The sequence below is a fragment of the Diabrotica undecimpunctata genome, chromosome 10 (assembly GCF_040954645.1).
Source record: "Diabrotica undecimpunctata isolate CICGRU chromosome 10, icDiaUnde3, whole genome shotgun sequence".
Taxonomy (NCBI): Eukaryota; Metazoa; Arthropoda; class Insecta; order Coleoptera; family Chrysomelidae; genus Diabrotica; species Diabrotica undecimpunctata.
Genome location: NC_092812.1, coordinates 53580887 through 53604156, shown reverse-complemented (window position 1 = coordinate 53604156; position 23270 = coordinate 53580887). Strand labels below are relative to the sequence as shown.

The 23270-nt window shown below is 32.6% G+C and overlaps 1 protein-coding gene across 3 annotated transcripts in view; it reads left to right on the top strand.

Annotated features, from left to right (window-relative positions):
* The window catches only part of LOC140452014 (rhodopsin, GQ-coupled), a 64920-nt gene extending 41896 nt beyond the window's left edge, over nucleotides 1-23024 (top strand). For all 3 annotated transcript variants that reach the window (XM_072546024.1, XM_072546025.1, XM_072546026.1), the window contains exons 3-5: nucleotides 9707-9890; nucleotides 9946-10166; nucleotides 15991-23024. In XM_072546024.1, coding sequence (XP_072402125.1) covers nucleotides 9707-9890; nucleotides 9946-10166; nucleotides 15991-16302 — 717 coding nt within the window. In that variant the 3' untranslated portion in view covers nucleotides 16303-23024. The remainder of the gene's footprint in view (nucleotides 1-9706; nucleotides 9891-9945; nucleotides 10167-15990) is intronic.
* Nucleotides 23025-23270: the final 246 nt, after the last annotated feature.

Sequence of the window (23270 nt, the reverse complement as noted above, 5' to 3'; positions counted from 1 at the left end):
GACGTTTTAGATGCTTCTATAATACTTCCACTCTTTCGTTGCTTTAAAATTTTATAATAGTTGCTTCTCCAACTCTGGTCATATCTGAACACATTAGAAACTATACTCCGAACAGTACTTCGAAAATGTTCATGTACATGCATCATAAACATTTAACACTAAAATTTTCGTTGGCACGGTTAAATGACACTTTAATGTCATCCTCTTCAGTCCTAATCCCTTTTGGAATGTGGTGACACCATCAGGCCTTTACAGTTTTTGCACGATTTCTCTCCATCCTTCTCTGTCCTGGGCTAGTTGTTCAGCTTCATGTAACCCTAGGTTAATCAGTATTTTTGTTTGATCTACCCAACGGCTTGGAGATCTTCCCCTAGGTCTCTTTCCTTCAACTCTACCCTCGACTATCAGTTTTTCCATCGTACCTGTTCTTCTAGCAATGTGTCCAAAATACTGCAAATATCTCTGTTGTATTTGTTTGAGCAATCTATCCTTTACTTTAAGTTGTTCTAATATCGATACGTTAGTGCGATGATCAATCCAGGATATTCTCAACATGCGGCGGTATACCCACATTTCAAAAGCGTCCAGTTTATTTTATCCGCTTTCTTTAAGGTCCACGTTTCGGATGCATATGTCGCTATGAGAAAAATGAGCGCCCTTACCAGCCTTAGTTTTGTGTGTATTGTTATGCTAGAATTTTTCCAAATTGCTACCAGTTTCATCATAGCTGTTCTAGCAATAGTCAACCTTTTACGCCTCTCTCTGTCACACCCTCCGTCATTTGTTATTAGGGACCCCAGGTCCCTTTATTGTCACAGGAGTAAAATTAGACGTTTGTGACATTTTTACTGCACAAGTTCACTTATTAATATCGCTTTTTATTATAAAACTAACAATCTTAACTAAAATGATTCACAATCTGCAAAATACTTTCAGAACAATGCTGAATATTTTATTTTAGAAAATCTCCGTCACTGTCTTATGATGGTTATATTGGGTTTTATTTCACGTGTAATAAAATTTCTATCAATAGTTTTCAAATGTACTACGAGTACAGTCTTTCCATTATTTAGTATTTGTGTTTTAAGTCGGTATTGAAGGATCTACGGCTCGGATTTTTGTCGATTGTTTGAAGAATTTTCGTTTCGATGGTTTTCAGAAATAAAGTAAAATGCTCTGTAAGAAAATACGAAAAGAGTTCGGATCTTTTCAGTTGATATTTAAAAATCATCTTAAAAAATTAAATTTAAAAAATTTAACAATGTCCTTGGATAGCACGTTTTTCCAATTAAATACAGCGCGGTACTTTAGAGTTAATAATGCCACCATTAAGTTTCTATGAATGAATGTGATTTGATCGACACTTATTCGGAATACAAATGTTACGACATCTTTTAATCTTATGATAATTTTCATGCTCAAAGTATATTAATGAGTAAATATTAGAAATTAATTTCTTATTCAATCAGTTATGGAAAGGCGCATTATTTTCAGCGTACGTCAGGATGATACACAAATTTCATTCGGTATATTTGTCTGTAAAAAGTTCGCAAACTTCTTAGTCTGTCAAATCACTCACTGTTACTATTATAGAGGTATATTTTGAATATTTTATTTTTGATAAAATTAAGTAAAAATGATATTCAACACAGTAAAAAACTATTAGAAATATTTCATTTTACCAAAATGAAAATTGTTCCTTTTGAAAAAATTAACAAAATGCCGTTTGGTAAACTCTGATCTGATTGTTAGAACCAGAGTTATAACACATTTTGTGAAAAACAATTGCAAAATAGACATCGGATGGAACTTTTCCAAGTATAACTCAGCTATCATACATGCGATTAAATTTCGAAACCCATCATTTTAAAGGTAATTGTTTCATTGTTTCAGGTTAAAGAAACTTTGCAAAATTACTTTATCTTTGTTATTAAAAAAGTTAATAACAATTAAACATTATAAATTTCACTAAAAAGTTGCAAACTAATTTGTTTATAAGAGTTTTAAACAAAATTAAGCTATAAACTTTGAAAATCTGAAAGTTATAGAACGACTCAAAACAAATATTTTAAGCTTTAGTTTTATAAATGAATTATAAAGAAATAATACAATTATAAATTTTAATTAGATTTTTAATTTATGATCTTTTGTTTAAATTATTTTCACTCTTGCTAGTACAAACCATTTCTAAAAGGATCCTTTTGAATTTATTACCTCCATTACACAAAATTTTAATGTTATCAAAGTTATGTTAGTTATGACAGTTATTATTACTACCTTTTTAATTCGTCATTGTAGATATCTTAAACTTTAAAAATAAATTTTTCTGTAAAACAATTAGCAGATATGATCTGGGTATTAGAAGAAAGTTCTAGAAATTGTCTACTTGCATCCAAAATATATCAACAGCGATGAACAGAGCAGGCCAAACATAAGAGCTTTTGAAAAATTAATTAATCATTTTGGTCGTACTGTATTTGAAGAGAATCAAAACTGTTATAAGTGAAGAAACTGAATGTGATATATTGTTAGGCACTATTGAAGTTTCCCACACTAGACATGACATTAGTAAAACTTCGGCAGCAAAAATTCTCTGTACACACAAAATGCATCTCCACGATTATAGTTACATCAAAAATTGAAAGTCGATAGTTATCATTGCAGATTAGTTTTTTGTTAATGGTGTCAGCAGCAAGTGCATAGCGACCGATTTTTTTGTGCTTTTTGGAGATGAGACTACATTTCATAGAAATGAAACATTGAATCGGCATAATTTTCATTCTTATGCATCAAGCAATCCCTAATTTATTAACAGCCATAGTCAAATTCTTCTTTATAAATGTTTGGGATGGTATTGTTGAGGAATTTGTGATTGGCGCATTTTTTTGGCGGCCTTGTGAACGGTGTTATAGATCTGGATTTTCTTAATCATTATTTACCATTACTACTGCCAAATGTTCCATTTGATATTCGACAAAGAATGTGTTTTTTACACGACGGTGCTCTAGTTCATCACACTGCTCTTATTCACAATCATTTAAATAATAATTCTACTGCGATTAAGATAGGCAGAAGAGGCCCAACTTTTTGGCCACCGCGATCAACGGAATTATCAAAAATTGATTTTTTCATGTGGGGCTGCTTATATAAAAAACCTTGTGTAGCAGAAGGCCTCTAACAAAACCAGGTGATACGAAAAACAGAATAAGAGAATCTTTTCATAATATTGACTTTATTTATTGAATAAAAATAATTTTGTTATATTATTATACAAGACTAAGTTATTTCTAATTACACAATTTAAAGGTATTCCCGAAATTTAAAGAAAACTAAAAATATCTCGGAAATAATAAGCTTAGGTATAGGGAATCCTTTATAAACAAAGAAAGAGTATCAAAAGTGAAATATTTTGACAAAATAAAATATGGGGTAAAATATAGGGTTGTAAGTTGTAAGTTTAAAAAATATGAGAAAATCGTAATTTTCTTTTGTAATTCACCCTGTATACAAATATTTGTCAATGATTTCTGTTAAACTTACCATTTTATGTAAAATGGATATTTATTTATGTATTCCTTCTTTATATACAGGGTGTTTATTTCATAGCGATATCGAAATAAATATGGCCCTAACTCGTTAAATGCCCTGTATAGTAGTGGGAAACTTCATATTGCAAGAACAGATTATGATAGGAATCTAAATATGAGAAAGTATATGGTATACAGCCTACCACCAGGAACCAGGATTTTCCCTTTCAATTTTTGATTGGTAAATATGTATATGGTCGCTTGCCGTCAATGTACCTATTTCTATGCTATACATGAAAAATTGCAATTAGTGTTCGGGAAATGAAATTATGATTCATTTATTTCATATAAATTCCGTTTGATTGTTTATTATATCAACAGTTAAATTGTTATTGTTGTGAGTCTGTGCGCTTGTGGCATTTTAATTGTTTTTCAAATATCTTGTTAGGAGCAAACCATAACTTGTAATAATTTTTTTTGTTTAACGTTTAAACTTCCAGTTCGTAAGAGGTTTTCAAAATACAATTATTTTTAACAAAAATATTCATATTAAAAATTTTAATAAATAAAAATATATTTAACAATGGTTTTGGTAATATTTTTGAGCTGCGTTCCTAAACCAACTTTATTTGAGGGTAGTTACTTTGATTAGAAGTACAAAAAATTGGACAATACAAATCTCTCATGCGTAATTTCATTATTTCCTTTATAGTTTCATAGTTTTATATTAAAATTGAACATCCGCCATTCTTAAGTAATAAATACACGGATTGTGATTCGGGATCTACTTGATGTTAGTTTGGACCTATACCCTGAAAAGTACTAGAGACATTGATGAAGCCGTACGATAATTTACCTAAACCATACAGGAAGCGGCCTGTCAGTAAACACTAACAAAACCAATGGTAAAGAAAGAACATGAAAAATTTTCTAATGAAGTTAAACAAAACTCACAGAAAACCGAAACATGTCATCAGAGAACAAGTGCACCCTAGCATAAAACTAGATTAAACTCAGCTATATATATATATATATATATATATATATATATATATATATATATATATATATATATATATATACAATAATACAAACATTTGATTATTCCCTTCATTTTTTATAGTCGACTGATTTTTCCATAAACCACGTTTCTCATATTTCACCATGGTATTTCACCATCATATTTCACCGTGGGTGTGATTACTGTATCGTAGACTCACAGTTTAGCTGTTCTTGGCACGTTTTTTGCTTTCAGTTTTGAATTTAGTGACCTATTTACTCCTTTTCATTAATATTTTGTCTATCTCTTTCCCTTTTTTCGCGTGTTCGTTATGGTTACTCCTAAGTATTAAAATTCTGTGACTTTTTCAAAATTATAGACAGCATGTACTGCTTTAATTTTGCTATCACTTGATATGTATCTTCTCATTTAAATAAATTGCGTTTTTGTTTTAATTATTGTTAGTCCGTATCTTTTCAATTCTTCTTTAAATTGCTGGAAAACTTTTTTATATGCTTTATAAATAACATATGTAATCCTAAGTTTTGTTTGTAGCCATTATTTTGAAGTTATTCTTAGTTAGTTATTCTTCCTGGTCTAAACCCTGCTTGGTGTTTTCCGATAACCTTGTTTTCACATTTAATTAATATTTACTTAAATGTACTTCTGTTAGGGATGGTAACGTAGGATGGATCTTGTAATCATTATTACAAGATCCATCCTACGTTACCATCCCTAACAGCATTACCACACATATTCCATTATAATATATCTAAACGATCAGCAGCAACTATTACAAGATTAAAAACTAGTCACGGTGCTGTTCCTGCTCACCTGGCTAGATTAAACATTATAGAATCAGGAAAGTGTTTATGCGATAATATTTCCCAGTGTGATGTTAATCACATCCTGTTTGGATGTATTAAAAATAAAGCACTCTCATCTACGTTTTATGAAAATCTAGTTAAAAATAATGTGCAACTTCCAGTAAACATAACCCACCTACTGTCACTGAATCAGAAATCTGTATACGAACTCATATGTAATCACTTATATGCATCCGGATATATAATATAAATTTAGTACAATCAAGTTTTTAATTGATAAACATAACATAAATCATTTAAAAATCTGTGGCAAAAGGACTAGTTTCCATGCCAAACACACTATCATCATCATCATCATCATCATCATTAAATGTACTAAAGTGCAGATAATACAAACATTTTTAAACTGATTATGGTATTTATTAAGGTGTGAATGAAAAATTGACCATTTGAATGGATATTTTCTTTGTATGTGTACCTATCGTATTTGTTGCCCACCTATCTAACCGTGGTTTATGTCTTGTGTGTTATAATGAAGTCGCTCTGATGAACCTCTGAGCGTGAACAGTGTCCTCCATGTACAATCCTGAATGAATGAATACTACTAATAATTGTATGTATTTACATGGCTGAAGGTTCTAAAACCAAGGCTAAAAAAAATAAAAAAATAATATTTTCCTAATAATTTTAGTATTTTATAGACTAAGTCTAATAGTTCTATACTTCTGGAGTTTTCGCATCCCGTTTTGTCGCCTTTTTGTAGATTATATAAATAAAAGCACCATTCCATTGTCTCGGAATTTCTTCCTTTTGCCAAACTCCTAATGGCAAGCGGAATATTCTTTGTTTTAGTCTTACGCCGCCTTCTTTAAAAATCTCAGCTGGAGTATAACTTTCTCCTACACTTTTTTTAGGTCTCTTATTAGTTCTTTAACTTCATTCAGAGTTGGTTCATCGCACGTCCCTTCATTCTCTTCTTGCCAATTCCCATTTCCCTCTAGTTCCTTTTGTTGGTCTATTTTCAACAGTTCTTCAAAGTATTCCGCCATCTGTTTAATTTTTCTGTAGTTTCTTCTAGAAGTAAACCTTTTTTGCAATACTTTGTATTATTTATTTTAATTTTTATAAAGTTTTAATTTTCGTGGTAAAAATTTTTTACCTCTTTGTTTATGTAGGCTTCTTCTATACTTTTCAATTGCTTTTCTACCTATTCTCTTTTCTTCTTTCTGCAAATTCATTTAATTTCTTTTCTTGTAACCACACAGTTTTTGATCGTATTTTGGATTTTTAGAACCAGAGATTCTTTCAGGATTAAGGGATTCTTTCAGGTTTAGTTATGTTGGGTTAGGTTCAGACAAGAAGAGAATAAAAAGCAGGAGCTGGATGCCGTTCTAGTAGGTATCGAGGAGGGAGAACTGGGCCAGTAAGGGTAAGAAGAAGAGGTTGACAATACAGGATAAAATGCGAGTACGAACGAGAGAGCGAAAGAGAAAAAATGGCGACAGAGCATGGGAAATGAAGTGAATGTCGACTGAGAATCGAGCAAAAGAAGGAAATCGGGGTGAAGCAATGTCCTAACTGACTGTTTCACCTCGATGTACTAGTATGAAAGGAGTGCGGTTAAGGAGGACAGGGAGATCCGACTCAGGGCTAAGCTGGTTCACGTGACTTTAAAGGGTTTTTTTTAGTTAAGGAACCCAAATAGAAGGCTTGTGCTGGCAAAAAAAAGCCTATTTCGCGATGGGCCACATATTCAAATCGCGAGACGTACACCGGAAAACAAAACTCCGGGTCTATAAAACAATAATCAGGCCCATAGTAAGTTATGGTTGCGAAACATGGGTGGTGACACAGAAATCTGCCAATGCATTAGATGTGTTTGAAAGAAAAATATTACGTAGGATCCTGGGCCCAATAAGTGAAAACAACAACTGGCGAATTAGGTACAATAGAGAAATATACGAGCAATATAGCGAACCAACTCTAGCACAACATACTAAACTGCAGAGATTACGATGGGCAGGGCACGTGGTCCGCATGCATGAGAATAGAATCCCCAGAAAATTATTAAATGCAAGAATGCAGGGAAAAAGACCTGTTGGAAGACCTAAAAAGAGATGGGAAGATGAAGTCGATGAGATTGCCAGGAACTGCCTGGGAACGCGTTCATGGAAAAGAACAGCGGTAAATAGAGATGGTTGGAGAAGCCTGTTGAAGGAGGTCAAGGCCCGATTTGGGCTGTAGCGCCATTGGATGGATGGAAGGAACCCATCACTGCCGGAAATGTTTATCTCGATAGCGAGATTCGCTGACTAGGCGACCTTATTAAAATTTATTTCTGCGAATATTAGTTTGTTTCTAATTTTTTACTAAACATGGCAACACCTTGAGATATTAATATATGACACATTCTACCATTTAAGAACGATTCTTATTCACCAAAGACATTCTTGTTTACAATATGTTTTGGAACGTGTATAATTTTTTGGCAAGTTAAAATAATAATATTAAGTATTTTCCACAGTTTAACAGCTAATAGCAGTATTTTTTGCTTAAGTTATAACAAAAAGTATGTTAAAATTAATTCAAAATAATAGCTACGCACAAAACTTAGAATTGCATATGTTATTTATCGATTTTAAATAGGCACATGACTCCAAAAACCGAAGGATGCTATACGTGGCCACGAGAACATTAGAAATACCAGAAAAGCTTATACCGACCCTATTGAAGCTGGCAATGGGATAAGACAGAGAGATTACCGGAGTCCTCTATTGTTCAACCTGAGTATGGATGAAATAATAAAAAAGTGAAAACTAAAAAAGGATACCAAATGGGAGAAAAATAACTTAAAATAATCTGCTATGCAGACGACGCAATACTACTCTCTCAAAGTGAAGATGATTTTCAATGTATGCTGCAGCAATTCAATATAACCGCCAGAAAATTTAACATACATACAATACATACAAAATACATGGTTATAACAGCAAATTTACTCAGATGTGAATTGGAGCTGGAAAGTCAGATAACAGAATAGGTGATGCAGTTTAAATATCTAGGCATCACATTATCTAGCTACGGAAAACTCAAAACAGAAGTGGAAGATCAAGTTAATAGAGCAAACAGAGCCGCAGGTTGCCAGAATAAAACAATATGGAGAAATAAAACTATCGGGAAAGAAATGAAAGACAGAATTTACAAATCAGTCATCAAACCAACAATGACATACACGGCAGAAACACGACCTGACACAGAGAGGATAAAAAGGATGTTAGAAACAGCAGAGATGAAACACCATCAAAAAATTGATGGTAAGACACTATGGGACAGAGCTAGAAGTACAGATATACAACGTTGATGCAAGATGGAGAACATCAAGAACTGGGTAAGAAATAGAAGAGTAGAATGAAACGATCACATAAGCCGAATGACAACAAATAGAGTAGTAAAGACGGCAAGAGACGGTTCCCCAATAGGAATACGATCAGTAGTAAGACCAAGAAAAGGATGAAACGACAACTTACTGGAGACACATTAAAAAACAGACAGAATCATGTCTACATAAAAATAAGAAGAAGGAATAACCACAACGAACACAGGAAAAGAGATAGACAAAATATTAATGAAGGGGAGTAGAGGTCATTAAATTCAGTATTGAAAGCAAAACATGTGTCAAAAACAGCTAAATTGCGAGTCTACGAGACATAGATCAGACCCACGTTGATATATGCCAGCGACAGATGAGCCATGAACCAGCAAAAAGTATAGATCTGGGAAAGATAGATGCTAAGAAATATCTTCGGAAGAATACAGACTGCAGATAATATTTGGAGAAGACGAACAAATACAGTAATAACGAAGATGTATGAAAACCCAATAATTAAGGCAAAAATACGAACCCAAAAAGCTAGATGACTTGGTTACATTATACGAATGCCAGAGAACCGAAATGTTAAAACAATACTGAAGAAATGAGAAATGGGAAAAAGAACAAACGGCTGAAAGCAGTAAAACAAGGCTTGATAGATTGGAGAGAAAAAGCAAGTGTCCGGAAAAAACCTATTTCAGGAAGTGATAACACGAAAGGAAAAGGCAAACAGGCTTCTGCAGATGAAAACATTTTGGTTACAGATTTTAAAAGCAACTTTGAAAAGGAATATTTTAACTTTAATTATAATGTTTATTTTAGAAACGTATATTTATTTGAGAGAAGAAGTTTGAAAATGAAATATAATCGTGTCATTGCCATTCTTAGTATATTATTATAGGGTTAATAATATCTTATAGTTTGTAGTAAATACCATCTCACATTATGCATTTATTGAATACTTATGTATTTCATTTTTTAGCTTGTAACCTATGAAAGGCTGAAAAAGTTCTTGTTTGCGCTATGGATAACAGCTGTTTTGTTAACATACATGCCTCTATTTGGATTTGGTATATACTACGATGCCTCAAAGGAAACCTGTATTAGGTTTAGGTATGCTACACAATCCAAGGACAAAGTTTATGCCTATATATTCTTTGCTTTTGGTAAGTCGAAGTTAAGAATTTTTTGGTTTTTATTCAACATATTTTACATTTTTAGGGGCAACTTTATTATTATGTATAGCTTTTTGTAACACATCCGTGATCTGTGAACTTTCGAGGATAAGGTCCCAACAACGTATTTTGGTAAGAAGAATAAGCAAATCGATAATCAGCAACAGAGTTGGTGCTACCAGATATCAGACTCCGGAAGAAGTCGCTTTTGCAAAGTTAATGGCCTTTGTTTGTATTATATATGTTGTATGTTGGGCACCGCAAGTGGTACGTATACTAAAATTTGAATAAATTATTGAAACACCAAAAAAAAATACAAGAAAACCACCATATATATATATATATATATATATATATATATATATATATATATATATATATATATATATATATATATATATATATATACTGTAACTAGATGAGATATTTCTGGGCCATCTGGTATTAAAATTCCACTCTAATAAATTCAGATAAGTTTGGTTCAGCGATCTTTGCCACTAACATTTTTTCTATGGCTTAAATATTTGTGTATTTCTATTGACTTATCGATTAGTGGAAATTTAATTTAGGGTAATTTCGTGTTGACTCTATTAATACTGTTATCTGTATTTGAGTCCAAAAAACAGCGACACTAATAAAAATTTAAAAAATTTTCAAGGAAAATGGAATAAATGTTGGTGATAGGTAAAAGTATATACTTATTTATTTATTTATTTTCAACGGGCTGTTGCCCAATAAAATAAAATGAAATATAAACATCACAAACTTAATCACGTAATTTAGTTTTACGTTTCAAAATGATGACTACCTATTCCACAGCCACTCACATAAACATATGCCCGAGACCAGAGATGAATTTGGTCTTCGGTGCAAAAATCTAGATCTGGGTGAATATTTGCCCATCTTAGTGATCGAGATTAAAAATTAGTTTATGCATAGTTGGTTCTGTGAAGTTTGGTTTAATCGTGTTCTACGGAGAGTACATGCAGGCCAACCTGCTCAAAAGCCGAGGACACAAGACAGTAGACTTAATTATACCATAAAGCATCTTTACATCTTTAATTAATCGTCGGTCATACAATGAGAGCTTCAATTTTGAATTAAAATCATTTACTTGATTTTAATTCAAAAGGTATACCTTGTTTATATGCTACATATTTCAAGAACTTATGATGGACTGTCTCGATTTTTAATACGTTAATATTATAAGATGGAGACCACACACAAGAACAATACTCTAGAAGAAATCTAACTAAAAAACAATATAGTAATTTAATCGCTTCAATATTCTGAAAGTATCTACTGTACCTTCTTATAAAGACTTCAAAATTATTGAAATATAATGCCATTCAAATAAAAGTCTAAATTAATTCCCATATCACGAATTTCGGTAACCCAGTCAACAAGAATGTTCTCTATATTACAATTATATTCCATTGAGTCTCTCGATCGTTCAAAAGAAACAGCGTGACACTTGGATGCGTTCAGGGCCATGGCATTCAACACACACCACTGACTCAACCGACCAAGATCGTGTTGAAGATTAACACAATATTCTATAATATTGATAATTGTGTAGAACTTTACATCGTCCGCAAAAACAAAAGGTGAACTGTGCTAGAAGCAGTGGTGTATATCATTGATGAATATGTTAAATAACAGGGGCACCAAATGGGAACCTTGGGGTACTCCTGAATGAACCTTAATTTCACTGGAAACAAAATCCTTGATATGCATCATCTAAACTCGGTCAATAAAGTATGATGATCTCAGCCACCCAAGAATTTTTGAGAATTTTTATTAACTATAATTCCAACCCCCTGACTGTGACTGGAGTTGTTCTTACCGTAATAATACATTGTTCCATTTCTGGTGTTTCATTTTCGTAATTTAGGCTATTGTATATCGCTAAGCTTCAGTATGTTAATCTTTATTCTGCATATTTCCGACACAATGTTTTCTACTTTGTCAGATTAGTATAAACTTCTTCCATTCCATGTTCGAATTGGGTGTTAATGATCCAAGAAGTGGATCTTTGTTAACTTTTATTATCTGTCCCAGGTAAATGTATTCGCTTACTGTTTCTAAATTTATGTCGTTCAACGTTATTTCTGTTTTTTCCAAGTTCATCTTAAGACCTACTTTTTCCGAAGCTTGAAATAGTTGCGACATCATGGTCTGTAGTTCTTCGAAACTTGTAGCGAATATTACAATGTCATCAGCGTTTCTCAAATGAACTAGTTTTCTTCCATTAACATTTATTCCTTTATCTACCCAGTTGATGTCTTTGAACACGTCTTACAGTCCAAGTGTGAATAGCGTTGGTGAGATAACATCTCCCTGGCGAACTCCTCTGTTGATTGGTATAGCTTTAGTTTTCGCATCTACTTGTATTTTCATTGTAGCTTTCTTGTAAATATTATGTATGAGCATTCTGTATCGGGGGTCTATCCTGCAGTTGTTCATAGCTGTCTCTAATGCCCAAAGTTCTATGGAGTCGAATGCCTTTTCATAATCAACGAAGACTTAGTTACTGTACTGTAACCCTTTCGGAATCCTGCCTGCTCTACCGGTTGATAGCTATCGAGCTTCGACGTTAACCTCTTAGTTATTACTCTCATAAACAGTTTGTACATTTGGGACAACAGGGAGATTGATTTATAGTTCTTCGGATCTCCCCTGTCTCCCTTTTTGAAGAGAAGTATTGCCAAACTTTCATTCCAATCATCTGGGACTTCTCCTCTGTGAAGACATTCGTTGAAAACATTTTTCAATTCTTCGAGAATAATTTCACTCCCCTCCTTTACATTTCTACAAGTATTCTATCTGGGCCCGGAGCGTTATTGTTCTTTAGTTATGCCAGAGCTTGTTTTACTTCGAAGGATTCTATGTTAGGGAGTATTTCTGAGTTAACATTTGTTATCTTTCTCATAAGATCTTCCTTTGCAGTGTTATCTGGGTTCTTGTTTGAGGAATATAAATCACGGTAAAATGTTTGAGTAACTTTTAGGATTTCGTTCTTTTCTCTTATTTCTTTTCCATCTTTATCCTTCAATGATATTATTAAAGACTTTCCTAAGTTTGACCTTAAGCATTTCAGGCCTCGGTTCTTTTCTATTATTTTTTCTACCTTGTTTTCATTATAGATCCTTAAATCTTCCTTTACTCCCTTCTTTATTTGTTTATTCAATTCTTTGAAACCATTGGTGTTTCGCTTTCCTTCGCTTAGAAATGTGCGTCTCTTTTCCATCAACCGTTTTGTTTCATCACTTATTCTATCTTTTTTATTTTTCGTTTTCTTTGCAACAGTCAGTCCTGCTTTCAAGAGCTTTCGTTGCATTTCTTTATTAATTGTGTTCATGTCTGAGTATTCTTGTTGATAATGTTCTACAAATTCTTTTCTTAAGACTTCTCTGTACTCATCTCCCTTTTGTCGTATTTTAGTTTGATCTATCTGACTACAATAATTATGTGGCCTATTTCGTCTGTTTAATTTTGACATACATACACTATGTAAATAATAACTCATAAACATTATACGTACTAATAACTAACTGCCGCAACTAAGGTATTCTGTCAACAGATTCTGTCATTTCTCTAAATATTTCTTTATTGTTAAGTCAGCATGGAGATTGTCATCTAAAATCCACTCTTGTAAAGCTTCTTTTGATTCTGATGAATTAGTCATATCCTTGAAAATTTGAAGGGCATCATCTATTACAACTTGCACAGGTTGGTCATTGGATTCTTTGTTAACTTCTATTGGAACGAGTGGGTTGTTGGGCCAAATATTCTTCCACGATTTAATCAGTCCATAACGCCATAATACGCCATAATAACGACCGAAAATGAAGATGACCTACAAAGATTAATTAAAAAATTCGAATATACGGCGCTCATATACAACATGGAGATCTCAACAGAAAAAACTAAAGCGATAGTGATATCAGCGGAACCGAGAAGATGTAAACTAGTCGTAAATAACAAAATAATAAAACAAGTGATGGAAACTGAATACTTGGGAATAAAACTGTCAAGCTACGGAAAAGTGGAAGAAGAAGTACAAAAACAAGTGAACATGGCAAACAAAGCAGCAGGATGTCGCAACAACACAATCTGGAGAAACAAATACCTCACAACGGAAACGAAAACCAGGATATATAAATCAACAATAAGACCGATAATGACGTACACAGCGGAAACAAAAGCAGATACGGCGAAAACACAAAGACTACTGGAAACAACAGAAATGAAAGTCTTACGAAAAATAATAAACCAAACTCTAAGAGACAGAGTAAGAAGTGAGGAAATACGAGCGAGATGTGGTATAGAGGAAATAAACGCGTGGACCAAAAGAAGAAAAGTGGAATGGAATCAACACATCGAAAGAATGACAGAAAATAGAATAGTACGAATAGCAAGAGACAAATCGCCAAATGGAAGAAGATCATTGGGACGACCGAGGAAAAGATGGTCAGACAACGTCAATTGAGGCTAAAAACCGAAGTAAAACAGGCATTTTGCCTATGTATAAAGTAGGAAGAAGAAGAAGAAGAAAAAGATTTAATCAGTGTAGAAGTATTGACTTGCTGCCAGGCAAACGCAGCATTGATAATCGCATCTTTGATGTTAAAGATTTTCAAAATTTAAGTGATGTCAGCATTAGGTTGACTTACAATATCTACATGGAGTTATTTCTTGTAGTGTGCCTTGAGAGTTTTAATAATGTTTTGATCCATGGGCTGAATCAAGGCAGTAGCATATAGTTTCTTTATTCTTAGCCCATCTTCAACTTGTGGGACTTCATCTCAATTTTAACATTTTTAAAGGTACGAGGTTTTTTGTCTTACCCACGATTACCAATTTCAATTTGTGGGATCCTGATGCATTCGCGCATACCATGAGAGTAAGACGTTCTTTCTGAAGTTTTCTACCAAAAATTTTTTTTCGTCTGAAGAGTGACAAATGTCTTTATTGGAAGTTGCCGCCAGTTTAGACCGGTTTCATTAGCGTTATAAAGTTGTTCAGGAATTGGGTCTAATTCGGTGATCTTTTTCTCAAATTCTGAATAAATTCAAATATCTCAGGCTCATCTGCACTCAACTTCTCTCCACTCATCTGCAAAAATCGTATTTCACCTTGACTAGCACGAAAATCAGTTTTCTTTGTTAATTCCTGATACAAAAACTAAGCTTTATTTTTTAACATGTCACCTGAAATAGGAGCTTGTCTGTTTCTTTGTTGCTTAAACCGGATGTGATAGATTTTTCTGTCTTTAGAATCATTCTTTACATATTTCATAAATTTTTCGATCTTGGCCTTGTTTTTCATAATGTCGTACACTGTAGCTAGTCCAATATCATAGAATCTAGATATTGCAGTCAGAGTTTCACCACACTCGCATCTCTTAATAATATCCCATTTATCTTTTTAGAGTCAGTGTTTTGTGCTTTCGTTTTGAACTTGTGCTCGCCATTGAACTGAAATTTCTTAACGAATTAAATAAAAGCTTGGCACTAGGTTGTGTGCCGAACGTTTCGGATTGCAAAACGTCGGACTATCAAGGGTGTACTGTATGTATATATCTATCAATGCATGCTTTAAAAACTCACACAACTGACATTTCAAACCAGTAGCGTTTCGCGCTAGATGTCTTTTACTTTATCTTTGATATCTCACGTTTTTAATAGCTGGCAACCCTAGTTTGCGACTATTTTTTCTAAGACAACCTTAGATCAACATATTAAGAAAAAATTGGCTTTCATTTGATATAAAAAACATATACTTTTACTAGTACACACATTTAAAATTTTATTAAGAATTTAGGGGTCATTAATTATTAAACTGTATATTTCATTTTTATTTTAACATATTCCGTATGCCATTTTCTATTTTTAGACCATTCTTGTGACCTTTCTTTGCTAAGATATTTAATTTCTAATTCAGTTTAGTCTATGAGTAACCACCGAAAATGATATTTTAGTGACTACTTTCTAAATGGGTGGTTAGTTTGGACTAAAATGGTTACAACATTGAATATTATTCAGAGAACGTAGTATTGTAGTAATTTTAAACATTTATTATTTTTTAGATGACAGTACCGATTGCCCAGTACTTTCAGTTGCACAGTTTAGCAGATGAAAAGCTAAGAACATTCTTTTTGGTGGCTGATACTGGATTGATCATATATTTACTGCTGGATCCCTTCATTTACGTGCTTCAAGGATACTTCGAAGGGCGTTTAAGGGTTAATTGCTGCAGCAGACAGTCAGATAGTAATTTATCCATTCCTTCAATAACGAAAACACACCATTCCGACATATCAGTTTCAATACCTTTTGATGTAAAGGATTCCAAACCCGATGATGAGTTCGTTGTTATGAATTCTATAAAATCTACTTAATTTTCGAATGTGATAACAAAATACAAACGTTCTACACTGTATAGGTTTAAAGCCATAAGTTGGACTTAAATATGTTTAAATATTTTTTTAAATATTTGAAAGATATGTTTCATAACATTGGCGAAAAGCTAACTGTAGTTGGTTTTATTTTAAAAACTTGTCTGTTAATGTAGAAGGGGAGGTCTTACAACAAATCCTAGATATTATATAGATCTTAGATATTAATATACACGCTGTTCTGAAACTCCTTTGGTTTTTGAATATACCACAAATTTTGAAACAAATACTTTAGTATATGCTGTTTCTATTTCCAAATAGGAAACTTTTTCGTAAATACTTTTTTAAATATTGTATTCTGATTCAGAGACTTTATTTTATAATTTGTTTTATTCTTAACATAATACTATTTGATATCAAAAAGACGTATGTATTTTATTTTATCAGGTTTATTCGTTTATTGCCAACAAGCTGTTATAGGATATTCTAGGACGTCCTACAACATAAATAAACATAGTTATTATGTAGTCAATGCATTATTACAATACAATTAATTGTGGCGAAATCAATAATGATAGTAATATACTGTAACCGATTTTGTTGGAATGTCCAGAGATCCTAGCATTTAAATGAATTAACCTCTTTTAAAGACAAACAAATTTGAACCCTTTACCGCATGAATTTTTGTTTTCTGTCAAAATTACATAACACCAAGACAAAAACAAAAAAAGTTTGCTTTGCTTTGCAGAAATTAAAAGAAATAAGCTGCATAATAAATTTCTTCGAATATCTGAAAGAAATTCATACAAAAGCTTAAAATAACTTGTATTCAAAACTTAATTAATTTTATTTTATGGGAAAGTAATAGGTACATATAGTTTTACATTTACTTTTTTAATCATTATCGCTATCTGATAATGGTTGGTACTGTTTGTGAAGTGGCTCAAAATCATTTTCATCGTCAGAAGAAACTGTCTCTGCAATAGATCTTCCTACCAAAGTCCGAATTAATTTGACAGTGAGGGGGGTTGGTTTTTCTTCCTCATTATTATCATCTTCTAGACTCACGACGCCATCTAAAGTTAGATCTAAAGTTTGATCAATTATATCAAGGTCACTTAATGCATCATCAACAAGCAATTCATCTATATCATCGTGGCTGAAGGTACTAAAACCATCTCCGCCAATTTCATGTGCCAAATTAATTATCTCATCTGATAGTGTCGATGTTTGAATGGGTGCATTGCTTGTTACACATGCCGTCCAAACCTTTTTCCAACAGGCATTTAAAGTTCTTGGTAATATCTAAGAGAAAAATTATTTTAGAACCATAATAGGTTATACCTTTCAATGTGAAATTCGCAATGATGTAATAGGGAGGTCATGTAACAAGGGAGTCAGCAAAGGCTCACTTTACTGACATCTGGATGTGAATAGTTAATATTTAATTTTATTATAATAGTTAATAATAGAAATTTTTGGATGAAATACAAACCGCACAACTTTAAAATCGCATAAAAATAATCCGCATAAAAAGAGACCTTACTCTATACACTATGCAGTATGAACCTGCAAATAACAGTTTCTTTATTAGACACAACGGTATTGTGCATTTTGTGCAAACTATATATATTTTTCTGTACAGGAATACCATCCACATTGTCTATATTGGCTCTTTTCTCTATGACCTCTACCACACTTCTTCATTTCTTTCTGAGCTGGCATCACAACTCCACGAACACGATTTAGTCTTACTGTTCCCAAAGGTAAAATGCCCTTTTTGATCAGATATATCATAAAAGGCATGCTGTTGAACTAATTGTCAAAAACAACTTTTAATGTTGATGTTTTGGTATCGAATCTGTTAATTTGACAACTACGTTGCTGCTCATACTAAGATTTGGAGCTCCCGGAGGAACAATATTACTTTGGGAACCAGCAAACAAATCAAAGTCATAGCTGAATCCCGAAATATCTATCAGCACAAATTTTAAAGCCCCATTTATGTGATTTTTTGGGTTATACTGCTTTAGCTGGCTTCGCGCGCTTGTTGGTAAAATCTGTTCGTCTACAGCTAGAAATTATTCTTTCGAAACGATGAGTGCTTCTGAGCCTGACTCAGAATAGGTCTGATTTTAAATAATCTGTGATGTCCAGGCTAATCATTTTCAATCATATCATTATTGTTATTTAAATACAAGAAACGTTTTATTTCTTTGAATCCGTTACAGCTCATCACATCGTTAACTGCTCGATGACCAATATTGGCATTCCAATAGTGTCTTGTTGATGAAAGTTGAATTATCGACATATAAATAGTAATTTCTGTAAATTGTTCTATTTCGTATTTTTTTATATTAGCGGGTTTATTTGGACGTTGTTACACTGAGTATAAATTGATTGTTCTGTGATATGATCTATAAGACTATCAGGAAATAGAAAGTTAAAAAATTGGACCGAAGTTTCTAATTATAAAATCGAGGAATGTAAATTTTTAGAACCAGTAAATTTTGTATCATTTTCTGATCTTCTTAGATTTCCTTTCACGCAATCATAAGATTTCTTCTTTTTATATCGCAGTCTTTCAGACAGAGGGGTATCATCATCTGATGACTCTGAGGATGTGGCCGGAATGAACGTTTTCTTGACATTGCTTGGTAAATCTTCACGTTCCTCATTGTCACTATCTGATTCTTCACTATTAGTACTATCTGGTATTCTAACTACACTCGTTGTACCATAAAATATTTTCGGATCCACATCTACAAAAACAATCAACGAGTTCATAACTTCATATAGTATACCATATATAGGACAAACCTATAGTACTCACCTGAGAAGATATCTAATATCACAATACAATGAATTTCAATTTTTTCTTGTCGTAAAAACGTTATTACCATGAAAAGTATTCTCAAACTTCGAACACTGTTTCACGTGGTTTAGAATTTCAATCCCTGCCTATCTCGCGGACAGAACTATGCCGCATATCTCGCGTAAACTATTATAGTACTTGTAAGATATGGGCTGCCATACTGCTATCACAAAAATTGAGTTGGAGCATTAAAAAAATTTGTTTTGGTTTGTGCCATTTATGGCTCATAATGCGGTAAAGGGTTAACTGGAATTAAATTAAAGAATTAATAAAGAACCAGTGCCTGAAATACTTAAGAACAGATTAGAATAGATTCATATTTATTTTGGTTTCTACATTGATATTTTTAGAATCCTGCTGAGCATATATGTGTTTGGAGAGCATAAGCTATCACGGTCGATGCCCGTAATGATAACGTATTTTATTCTGTTTGAGATAATCAAACTCCCAATTCCTTGGAAGTGCACAACTCTAGCTACGCATAAATAATTCCGTGTCAGAAAAAATAAAACGAAGTGTAGGCAGGACTTTATAATGTCAGTAATATTATTCAATGTTCATTCAGAAGAAATAATTAAGAGAAAGCCCTTAAGAAGAAAGTAACAGTAATAACAATTAATGGTCACCTCATTTGTGTTACTAAATATGTAGATGACACCGCGCTTATTGCAGAAAATATTGACGTCTCCAGAGATTATGTAATAAACTAATATAAACAAACTAATATAAACAAGGGAAGAATTTAGTCTGTCACTAAATACAAAGAAAACAAAATTCCCGCCAAAAACCCGCCTTTACAAATGTCTTCTATTATACATAGTTGCACGCGTATGAGCTCTACCCTCACATACATCAATTCCATTTATTTCGAGAAATAATGAATGTTACCATGTAAAAAATTACAATGGTTTATACTTATATATAATAGAAAGTCTTATAAACCAAAATATTTTTATTAATTTGACAAAACAAAGTGATAAAACATTGTAAATCAAAGGTTTAGAACTAACGCATAAGTAAATCAAATATAACTAGATAATAAACAAATAAGATTAGGTACACACAAATGAAAAGTTGTAAAGGTAATGTACGTATCTAAAGATAATGAATGCGTCTACACAGTTTATCATTAGAATTAAAAATTGCGCTGTACTTATCTGTGAAGTGTTGATGTAAATAGGTTTTTCTGGATTACAGTATACTGAGGATGAATGTGTTAGTGTCAGTTGCATTCGCCTGTAATAAAGTTCAGCGATTTGTATACCAATAATATTGTATTTTGGTCGGAAACTAATTTCCTGTTTGATGTTTTTAAAATATGTATTCGCTTATGGCAAGTTAATTGTAATTGCTTTATATGTTCTCGCCATTTTAGTTTGTTGTTAAAATGCATTCCTAAAAATTTAATGTAGCGGTCTACTATTGGTTTTCCTTGATTTTCCGTATAACGTAATATTTAGCGTGATATAGATAGATAGATAGATTTAGAAAGGTGGCCTTTTGGTCTATTCCACTGCGACCTTTTTAGATCTATTGTGGTTCTCTAGTCCTAGATAACATTCTCTAGCCTGACCCTTTTTATAAAGTCTAGTAGCTTCGAGACTGTACCTTCCATGTAGCAATTTGCCGGTGCATTTTCTTCTCCTAATGCAAAGAACCGCACATTTGCCAGACTGTCACACTGACATAAAATATGCTCTGCTGTTTCTTCTTCGAGGTGACAGAATCTGAACAGGTCATCATCTGCTTCAAGTGCTTATTCAGCTTACAGTGCCCTGTTAGAAGACCTACTATGGCTTCGACTGTTTTTCTCTCTTGCTTATTAGGTCTGCCGTAAATCTTGGCGAATGTTCTGTAATGAACTGTTTCCCCTGTCTATGTCCTGGTAAATTCCTTCACCATTCCAGAGATTTGTGAGCTACTCACTTTCTTGTAGCAGTTCTTGTTACTGACTTTGCAACGCCACAGAAGGGTTCCGGTCCAATGAATGGCATTGATGAGCCTTGTTTGGCCATTTCATCTGCTTTTTCATTGGCCTTATGGGCACGGTCTCCTAGTTTATTTGGGGCATACACACACAATCCTATACTAGCTTAGAATTGACCTCTACAGAATTGGGGGCCTTAAGCGCTGCTTGACTATCTGTGAAGATGGCAACTGAACAGAATATTCTTTCCTGCCTTTCTATTTCTTCCACTCAGTGATGGATTGCCGTTATTTCCGCCTAGAAAACTGTCACATCATCATCATGAGTTGATCGTAGTTTAAGAGAAGTGATTTGGAATTTCATTTATGAAAACTTTAAGAAAATTAGAGGATGGTGCTGAGCGTTTGGATTTTTTTTGATTTTTGGGTTTTGATTTTGTGAGTATTGGGTGAAGAAGTAAATAATTGAGTATTTGCATTCAGATTTACGATAGGGGGAGATAATGCTTCCTGAATGCTTCTTTTAACGTGTGATTGTTTCGTGATTTCGAGTGAAGCTTGTGGATTCTTTTCTTCCGTCGGTTTTTCAGCTGAAGTTTTGATGGAAATGTTCTCATCGTTCTTTTCATTTCAGTAGGCAGTTGCAAAATTTCTGGAGTAGAAGAAATTGACGATGATTTTGAAGAGTGTGTCATATTTGGATCTCTTACTCCAATATAATGTAATTGACTATCAATATCAATAGAAGACTGCGAATTTGGTGTAGAAAAAGGTAATGCTAAACAAAAATTCGAAAAATGCCATTTTTTACACTTTTTACACATTTTACGCATTTTTTACACTATTGTTATTAATTAAACAAGACGCCAAAATCTCTGCAAAAAACGTATAGGTTTTCTTTATATAGATCTATAATAAGTAAAAAATTTTCAGTAAGTAACCTGGATTTGTCACAGTCCCGAGGGAAATCTTATTTCCCCGAGCTAAGCAGTCCTTGTCTTATACTGAACTAAATTATTTACAGTCCTCTGCCTCCCTTACTCATTGCTCATGTTAGCATTTCTTTCTGATCTAATTTAAGATAATCCAGAGAACTTAACAATCAAAAAATGCTCAAGAAAATGATAAAATAAATATGCATGTATTTATTCTGAACCTTACCTCATAGATTATTTACCTACTTATAAGGATATATTATTATTATATATTAGTCTCTTCATTATAATTTGCGTCTCTAATAGTAACCTAAATTGTTTTTTAAATTTTTTATAACAAACATTTTTTTGTTGCTGATTGACAAATAATTTACAAATAAATATTTACAAATATCTATTATGTATCAGGAAGCATTCAGTTGGGTTTCTAAAGTAGACTTTCTTACATTCGAAAAACCTAGTTTCGATTTTGTTTATTAATGAACCTCCTCTGAATCTGAATAAAGTTTACCTACCCTAAGTCTAAGTCTAAAGTCTATAGATTTACTTTACTGGTTATCAATTTAAGAATAGTTTAATATTTTATATCTTTTTTAGTGTGAACAAGTGTTTTAATTTACGCATTTCTTTTTGCACATTATAGTAGTATGTATGAAAAATAATTATGATATTTTTTTATTTTTATGATATCCAGTCTTCATATTTTTCTGTATTTTTGTGTATTTTCCTTTATATTACATACTTTTTGGATAAAATTTTCGATTATCTTTATACTATAGCATGAGGAAAACTACATGTGTTTGGATATAACATTTCTTAACATTGTATTTGTAAGATTTATATCATACAACTGAAAAATACTGTAGTAGCATGCAAATCTTACATTGTTCTACACTTATATTCCTTATTTTAACATTACAAAAACAGACTGATCTACTTTTGTGATAACTTTATATTTTATTTGTCTAAATAAACGTAGCAGTAATTAATTAAGAATTTTATTTACCTCTAAATAGTGTACCTACATTATCGATTTTACATAAAAATCTTTCACGAGTTTTTGAAGGTTCTAAAAGATATATGAGGGAGAGCTGATGACAAATCCTTGAAGATGTACAGCTGATGTTGCTTTCTTTTTTTTAAACAATCATAAAAAGTAAAAAAATAATTTTTTCAAATTCATATTTTAGAGAAAAATGGTTCAAATCAAAGTCGTTGTGTGTGGTTGTTATATC